This window comes from Nicotiana tabacum, chromosome 22 (genome assembly GCF_000715075.1).
Source record: "Nicotiana tabacum cultivar K326 chromosome 22, ASM71507v2, whole genome shotgun sequence".
In the NCBI taxonomy this organism is placed as follows: Eukaryota; Viridiplantae; Streptophyta; class Magnoliopsida; order Solanales; family Solanaceae; genus Nicotiana; species Nicotiana tabacum.
Window position 1 is genome coordinate 163,244,268 of NC_134101.1, and position 9,286 is coordinate 163,253,553.

General features: G+C 33.4%; 1 protein-coding gene across 1 annotated transcript; it reads right to left on the reverse strand.

Annotated features, from left to right (window-relative positions):
* Positions 1-149: 149 nt before the first annotated feature.
* On the reverse strand, positions 150-5,486 carry LOC107824541 (zinc finger CCCH domain-containing protein 32). Its single transcript, XM_016651338.2, has 7 exons — positions 5,063-5,486; positions 4,791-4,933; positions 3,633-3,695; positions 3,362-3,481; positions 2,994-3,281; positions 2,594-2,911; positions 150-705 (listed from the first exon to the last, which is right to left on the reverse strand). The coding sequence occupies exons 1-7, from the start codon at positions 5,154-5,156 to the stop codon at positions 427-429; spliced, it is 1,305 nt and encodes a 434-aa protein (XP_016506824.1). The 5' UTR covers positions 5,157-5,486; the 3' UTR covers positions 150-426.
* Between the last annotated feature and the right edge of the window lie 3,800 nt (positions 5,487-9,286).

The window sequence follows — 9,286 nt, forward strand, 5'->3', positions numbered from 1 at the left end:
TTCACAAAAAGTATTTCTTTTTTTCTTCTGTTAACTTGGGCTAAAACAAGCACCCGTGTTTCCATTTTGTTTGCTCAATTATGTTCTATGCAGCAATTAGATTGACTAGCCCTTGTCTGCAACATTTATGCTGCCCATTTCTAAGTCGATTTCAAAGAAAGGAACTGCATATATGGCTTATTACTTCATAAGATCGATTTCCCCTTCAATCTCAACGAATGGGAACTGATACCAAACATTGAGAAACGGAGATGAAGAACACACTTCAATTCCTCACTTTGAGCAACATTAAGCTCTCTACTGACAGTATACAGACAAAAATGCAAGGGAAGAATAATACATAGTGCTTCGAGTTTACTTTAAATTCAATATCAGTTCCCCGACTTAACTGCATATTGGAGAGCAGAGGACCAGACCAAGAAAGTATTAGGTTAACTCTACCAATTGTACTTTCAATGAAGAAGATGGTCTAGATAAAGAGGCAGCATCCACCTTTGACCCTGAAACAAATCCAGCCTGTAACTCCGGCAGCAAAGTGGGAGCGAAAGCAAAGGAAGATCGCAGCATGTAGGGAGCAATTGGCAGATCAGGAAGAGAAGAAGCTGATGAACTATATTGTACTGTTCCCATAGGATGATCAAATTTACAAGCGCGACCAAACTTGCAGAATCCTTTCAGTAGATAAAATGAACAAGGCTGCACCCCCTGCTTTATAAAACATACATCAGTGGAACACTCAAACATGAAGATTTACAAGAAAATACTTTCAGAGACAGTCAACCAAGAACATTTTCTAGACAAACAAGACAGAGTATAAACCATCTCTTTTTACATGGATAAAGAAACAGTAGCATTCAGCTGACTCCGTCTCCCCTAAAAAGGGAAAAGTTTTGACATCATGAAAACTCAACTGCAAAGGTAGTTCAGTCTGAGCAGTCCCATGCGCGTCTAATTATAGCGATGACAGTTGATAAAACAGTATGCTACCCTCCCAGCTCAAGAAATACTTCCAAGTGATTCGGAAATGACTAGGAAAAGCATGCTCAGTAGAAAGGAAAAAAGAGATCATTACCTCCCTTAGCTTAGCACTTATTATTACCTACCATGCACAAAAAAAAGTTACAGTTCAAATAAACAAAGTATTCAGGCCCATAGCTCTTAATAACAGCATCTGATTGAGAGCAGTAACCATCAGAGAAAGCAATAGCACACATACATTCAGTATACGCTTTGACGCCTGCAACAAAATTGTTAGGGAAGCAAAAAAAAAATACTAAGTTCATCATTTTCTTTATGACCAAACAGTGGCAGAAATTCATCTCTTAAAGAGTTTGGTGAACTATAAATCCAAATGCATAGTGAAGTCAACTAAATTTAACTAAATAGAGAACAACATTGACAAACTTAGGATTCACCCCATGGATGTAACTATACCACGGTTACAGTAATTAGCTCGAGTATTTGTTCTTTTTTTTATATCTTAGAAGGCTAGGACAAAACTGGACTCACAGAACGTCTGCCGCCAATTGCTGACACGATTAAGCAATAAAGCACAACACAAATTTCCTCATTGATGAACAGCATATTGTACGCATCCATTAATTTTCATGTTAAATGGAGACATTTTGTATGACTACATAGTTAATAAATGATGAGATCCTACAAAGGAATAAGCTCAGGTCATGAACAAACTTTATAATCTCATGGCAAACTTGAGGTTTACCTCTTGACATATTGTAATGCAGTTATACAACCCCTTCACTAAGGGGTCATTTGGTATGAGGTATAAGTAGATATAGTGCTGGTACAAAAATTTAATACCACCTTAATATTTTGTTTGGTTAGCAACCCTGGTATAAGTTATCCCGGGATTAAAATTAGTACCGGGATAACTTATACCTTGTAGGGGGTAATTAGTGTCAGGATAGCTTATACCTTCTTCTTAGAAATTATGCGATTTTTAATACAACATACCAAAAAGTGGATAAAAAACAATACCACGATAACTAATTTCAGCATAATTAATTCCAGCATAAGCCGTATTGTAACCAAACGACCCCTAAGGTTACAAAAATCTCTGTAGAACTGCATCGGACTTTTAAACAGTTAAGAGGAACTAAACTAGGAGAACCTCCTCTTCAAAGAAATTCACACCTCAAGAAATATATAGGATGAGGATGTTAAAGCAATTCAATAAATACAGAAGAATCCAAACACCTTCTTGATTCATTCTTTTGAATTTTAACAATAAAGACATAATCATGAACCTGCAATAACCAAAATGAAGGCAGGAGACAGCTAATGCAACTTCACTAGTCAGAACTTTATAACATGTGCGCACCAAATTTAAGCAAGACTACGATCATATGAAAAAACCTCTTCCTCTACTTCTCTCCCCTCTTTCTTGTTTCATTAACTTTATCTCAAACTCACAATAAGGAACCTCAAAATCCAGCATACATTAACTATCAATAACACATTACCATGCAATAGGCAAGAATCTCAAAGGGAAAGTTTAATTATTTACCCAGATTAGATTCTAAATTGTCTTGTAAAATCAAACAAAGGGCGTAAAGAAGAAACATTATCATACCGGACGTAAAGGAAGGCCTAAGGGGCTGATAGCACAATTTGTCTTTGATGCAATCCAGTCAGGTGGATGGTGATATCTACAGGATGATCCAAATTTACAATCGCCAGTTTTCATGTAGTATTGACATGTGGGTTGACCAGGTCTCTCTGGAAAACTCTTTTCCTTCTGTGTTTTGCTCGAAGGGCTAGCAGCTGAGTGTAATGGGGAGTAAGTCCCTGCAAAGGCATGTGTAGAAGACGCTAGCTGCGATATCCCATAGATAGATGTCACCCCAGCAGATGGTTGAGCACCGGGAGAGAGTGCAGGACTTACTGGTCCCTGCAACGAGCAAATTAATCACCCATTAGAAAAGAAATTACATCATTGTAGAAGGTTGATAGAGGGAAGATCTTTGTATTACTGAGTAAGGGCTCCAGTTCTGAATGGTAACCACTCCTGGATGAAGCAGCACTGGACCATAAGCACTAGGTACATATGAACCGGGTAAAAGTGGAGGCCTTGCTACTCTAAGACCAGTTGATGCACTGTTATATTCCTCAGGAGGAGCAGGAAGAGACTGCACTGTCGGATAAAATGGACGTGCAGGTGCTGGCACTGATATACCAGCAGTTTGAGGGTGATGGTATTTACATGTAATACCAAATTTGCAATGCCCCGTTTTCAAATAATAGGAGCATTCAATTTCCCCCTGTTGTAGTTGTTGAAAATTAGATGGCTAATGCACAAAGTTAAGACAAGCATAGGCGTGTAAAACCATGAAACAATTACCGGGCGTACTGGATATCCGTGAGTATTTAGTGGTATATTGCTCAAGGATCCACCCAAGTTCTTGGGGTGGTGGAACTTGCAGGATGCACCAAATTTACAGGTCCCTGTTCTTAAATAGTACTGCGCATGAACATTATGCAATCAGCAATGAAATCAAAATTATTAAATGCTATACTACATTCAGGAAAACAGAAAACCTTAACACTTGGAGCTTTAAAAGAAACAACATGATCAAACTTCACCACTCTCTCGAGCACTGAAAACAGAGTACCTGGCACATTGGCTCTCCCAATCTTTCTGGGAACTCAACTCGTTCCAACTGCATCTTACCACCCTGAATACAAAATCACTCAGCCAAATAAATGTAGGCATTCACACTTGCCCGTCCATAAAAATATAACATATTCAGAAAAACATTTAAGCAAATGGAAGTAGCCCAATTCCACCCCCATCCATTCTCGTGAAGAAAGAGCGGGTGCAATCTACACACATGCTAACTAAAATCTTGGATCCGCCTCAGGATTGAGAAAGAACTCATTGTCGACTATGACTTCCAAATGAAAAACTCATAGAATCTGTGCGACTAACATTTGCCTTGATAACATAGGCTCAAATAGATATACAAGAAAGGAGAACAATTAGCTTAACATGAACCACCGAAGAATGTGGTGAAATGGTAAAGGATTTAGTGGTCATGTGGTTTAGAGACAAGTAATGCAGAGACTAATAATGCAAGAATTGTAACGCAAGAATTATCTCTTATTGAATGTTTAGTTTAATATATTACAATTTAGCATACATAATGTAACTTAAAATATAAGTTTAACTTTTTAAACAAAAAAAAAAGTGTGCTCGCATTATAAGGGTCAGTTTTATCATTTTAGTGTTTTTTATCTACGTATTACTAATACTCGCATTCTTATTCCACATACTATTCCGTGTAAAATAAAATGTAAATTCCCGCATTACATATTTTATTTATGATAAAAACTAAAATAGTACTACCTCCGGCCCAATTTAATTGATTTTTTGGCTGCTTTCACACATATTAAGGAATCCTTTTAACATTAATTAACAATAAAATTGACCATATTAACCTTTATTATATCTTTAGTTTGATCATGGGAAATATAATAGATACTCCAAGACTCTTTACTTCAAGGGCAACTTTTAAAAAAAAAAAAGTTAATTCTTCTTGATATCTGAAAAAATCAAATATTGTGGACTATAAAAAAAAAGCCAAAAAGTCAATTAAAGTGGTGGAGGGAGTAGTAATCAAGCATTACATAAATTAATGCTGGATTTTTTGCAGATATTAAATCTCCTCAAACTGCAAACTAGAAGAGTGGGCTTTCTAAAATAAAAATTAGTTAGGCAAGTGAAAATTGGCTAAACATGAGACCCAACCGAAGCACTATAAGGAACTTACATAGGCGCGATCACGAGGATGGTTATAGCGGCAGTTGGCGCCGTATCCACATGACCCAGTTCTCATATAGTACGAGCAGTCGGGTACACCAGGCCTTTCCGGGTAAATTTCCCTGCCCCATAACCCCAACCTCTGCATTGATTCTACATTATTCCAAAAACCACATTAGCATTGTCAAAAACCCTAGAAAAAAACACATACACACAATGTAGACATGTGAAAAAAATCAAAAAGTATAACAAGCGTAAATTCTTAAAATTGAAAAAAACCACCATCAAGACCCGTTTCCTGCTCCACCGGAACCCATTCTGACTGATGATCGGATTGTGACCCGTTACTTGCCGTGGACCGTCCGTACAGCTCCATTATTTGTGTCTCTTCTTCAATTTTCACAGTATCAAAACCAAAAAAAGGAAGAAACAAGGGATTGGGAGATCGGGGAGAGTAGAAAAGAGAGACACTTCTGGGGAAGTGAAAGGAAAGGGTTGATCACAAGAGTATATATGTACAGACATCAATGTTTACTACAGAGTATAATGCAATAAGATTGGGGGTAGAAAGAGGGGGTTACTATGGAGTACGACACCAAGGAAAGAGTGCCATCTGTATGTGATACGAGTTTTAGAGAAACAGACTTTTGGTGTCACTAAGGTTGCGTTTTCTCACTCTACACTTCAATCTCCGTACAGTGTGCATGTCCGGTTTGTTGCACAAATCAAGTATAATACTAACACCTTTCCTATTAAATAAATAAATATAAATACTATATATTATGCTATTAAATTATTTTTTAAGTTATTAATTTCATTTATTATATGTAATTATCTTTTACTTGACCTCACGCTATAATTTATAAAAGTTAAAACTTTTTATTAAAAAATAAGATCTTTGATTTGACAGTTTTATTTGATTTAAACTTATTATTATATTCTGCAATCATTTACCACTTCTCTTCCTTTTTGTTTGGAATAGAATATTAAAACGTTATTGTTCCTTATTTTAATGAGGAATGCTTATCTCAACAAAATATAACATTTCTCGTGCAAGAAAATAAAACAGAAGAAACAAATTCGAAGATACTCTAAATTTATATCTTAATAATCTAAGAATAACATTTTCTTAACAAGTGATTAATTATAATGAGAAATTAAAATAGAAATACTTCATGCTAAGTATTTCCCTTTACCCTTTAGCAATTGTTGTCTCTAACAAATTTCTTGAAAATAAACAAATAGCAGCCGACACTTGTTAACCTTGGAATTCGAAATTACTGTCATGTCCTTCACATTCTTGTCTCTTTCTTTCTTTATTTATTTTTTAAATTGATACACGTGTTAAATAGTTTATCTTACCTAAGCAACGAAAATTAAAGAATGCGAGTACTATATAGCTAGTAATATGTCCTACAGCTACTTGTCACGTTCATATATATAACCACCAATCACTATAAAGTTATATTTTTTCGAAATCAAAAAATTTTAATTATATTTTATCTCTTTATAATAATTTTTTACATATTTATAGTAGATTGCCTCTTTTTAAAATTACCTTTCTTATAACAACAATATATATATAAAATCTTTAACATTTTTTTCATTGAACAAAGCTCCCATCATGTATAATATATAAGATTTGAAAATTTGTACTCCCTTCGTTTCAAAATGTTGTCATAGTTTGATTTGGCACAAAATTTAATAAAGAAGGAAAGATTTTTGAGATATGTGGTCTTAAATAAACTATACCACATAATTTTTTTGAAACTTGTGGTCTTAAGCTTACCATAACATTTGTGTGGCTATAAATGGTTCCTATTAAGGAAATATTGAAAGGTGCCAATCTTTTTTAAATAGACTAATAAAGAAATAGTGTCAATCTTTTTGAAATAGAAGGAGTACGTTATATCTTTTTTACTAGACAAATGCCAAAAAATATTTAGATAGAAAATCCAACTGTTAAACTCTTAGATTGCCTTCAAGAGAAAGCTACTAGATAGCTTTTGCTAAAAATTTAGATACAAATCTTCGCTAATACAAGCGTTATAACGCTAGTAAAAGGACATAATCTATGAAACAACCAATAATTTTAAAGTTCTTCCGTCAATCGTGAAAGAAGTTATTCCTCTAGTAACTTTAAAATATATATCTTCGAATTTAAAATTTTGTATGTTTAATTATGAATTTACTAATAAAGTATTAGCTTTCTTCAATATTTAATTAGTGAAATATGCATATCTTTTGAGATTTTAAATGTGAATAATTTTTTATTTTTTATATTTAATAATTTTGGATAATTTGTCTATAACAGTCAAAAAATATTTAAATGACAAAATGATGTTATATGTGTATAATACACATTCACTATAAAAGTCATAAAATATCGAAACAAACGATGTTATTATAAGATAACTTTGAATATACGAGGAACTAATTCCCAAAGAAATTTCCTTGATCTAACTTCACGTCTTCTCAAGACGACTTCTCAAGAAAAATGATGTTGGCATGTTGTGAAGTGAATAATGGACTGAACAACAAAATATTACATTGTGAGTTGTTTTGAAGGTGTAATAATTAACACAAGAGGCAAATAAAAGGATTCAACACTTAATACCAAAATAGAAAAGGTAATCAACGCTTCAACTATAGGAGTGACTGACCTACTATTTTGATGCATGCTCCTATGCTCTATGATAAGCAACAATATTCCTACACATGCGTGACAAATTGCCCAAACTTACCAAAACTAATAAAATAGTGGGGGAAATGCTTTTCTTCAAAAGCTAATTTTTTTTTTCTAACAAATTTAAAAAACAAAATGTCAACTAATTAGATATACACATATCCTCCTCCCCCCTCTCCAACACACACACTCTTTTAACTATCTCCAGTGTACCTTGCTGGCTCGAAAGAGAACGTTGTTTGGGGGGCTTTGCGGGGCTGATACCCGTTGGTACCGGATTCAAGGGATTAGTGCACCCGTCAAAACAACATCACAACATTCTTTTGGAAAGAAAGAAAAAAGAATCTATTCGAAGGGGAGATGAGAGATATTTTGTTCCACCACAAAAAATTATTTTGATTCTTGTCTTCCAAAAAATTTTCACGATATATCCAAACAATCGTTTATAGGATTTAATGATTCCTAACAACGGATTCATCTCTTTCGCTACCTGTATTTGATATGGTTATTTGCTTTGATAATAAAAAGAATAATGAATAGAAAAGAATAATGATTTGGGTCGTAGTGTTAGGCTTTAAATGATAGTGGCGAAAGTGTTATTACGGAATGTTGTTAGGGGCATTTTTTCACATTTTTTGTAGAGGAAAGGACATAGTACAGTCCAACCAACTGTATACACATACTATTGATCCCTTTTAGATAGTTTGCAATCCCAAAATAACACGCTTTCTTGAGAAGTTTTATGGCGTGCCTCGTGCAACTGACGTTAGTTGTGTGAGGTTCCTTTTTATCTCATAAATTTGTGGACCATAATCTTATATTTTTGGATTCACAAAACTGTGAAACAAAAAAAAAACTTATACAACTAGTGTCAGTTGTATGAGACACAAAATAAAAAATTTCCGTTTCCTTAGTTGTTTGGCTCATTCTGAAAATGAATATTTTTTATAATATTTAAATGTTTAAAATAATATACTAGGAAAATTTAGAAAATATTACTACTTGGGTAGTTACTTGGAAAGGCAAGTTTAATTACTTGATAATGGAATTACTACCCTATAAGTATACACCCTAGTAATTACATGTTTGTTTGCCAGAATGTAATTATCACTGTCATGTTTGATTGGACAAGTGTAATTACCTAGTTAAATAAATATTTTTTGATTAACATATTTAAATATACTAAATAATATATTAAATAATTATCAATTGATAAATAATATCTTAAAAATAGTAAGTATCTTCGAAATAAATAATACTATTACTTAAATAAATTTTAATAATGATTTAAATTTTTACCAACTCATTAATGCGTAATAAATACAAGAAAATAAAAATATTAAATAATAATAAATTGGTAACTAATATCGAAAAACTATCGGGTGTATTAACTATTTTCAAATAAATAATATCACAACTTAATAATTAATAAAAGTTTTAATTATGAATTTAAAACTTTTACCAACTCATATGAGCAAAATGTAAAATTTATGATTTGTTGCACTTTTTAAATAACAAAAAGATAAATATGAGTTTAAAAGTTAATTTTTCTGTATATTAATTATCTTATACTAACAATCACTGAGACAACAAGATCAACTTGAACTTGGAATCACAATTGGGGGAGGGGGGGGGGGAGGGGGGGCAATCTAAACAATAACAATGAGATCAACAACAACCTTAATCCATGTGTTGTTCCTCTCGTGCCAGAAGCCTCTTTATATGAATGGGCTCTGCCCACAACTGATAACATGGCAACAACAATTGCAGTCCCATACATGTTTGAAGGTTAAAAACTGAGAATAAGAGAAATAGAAAAA

What these genes read in the sequence shown, in the direction of transcription:
- LOC107824541 (XM_016651338.2), bottom strand. Translation starts at nt 5,156, where the DNA reads ATGGAGCTGTACGGACGGTCCACGGCAAGTAACGGGTCACAATCCGAT. An exon ending in AGAACTGGAGCCCTTACTCA is followed by an intron (nt 2,912 to 2,993) that starts GTAATACAAAGA and finishes TGCTCGTTGCAG; the next exon opens with GGACCAGTAAGTCCTGCACT. An exon ending in TAGGCCTTCCTTTACGTCCG is followed by an intron (nt 706 to 2,593) that starts GTATGATAATGT and finishes TTTATAAAGCAG; the next exon opens with GGGGTGCAGCCTTGTTCATT.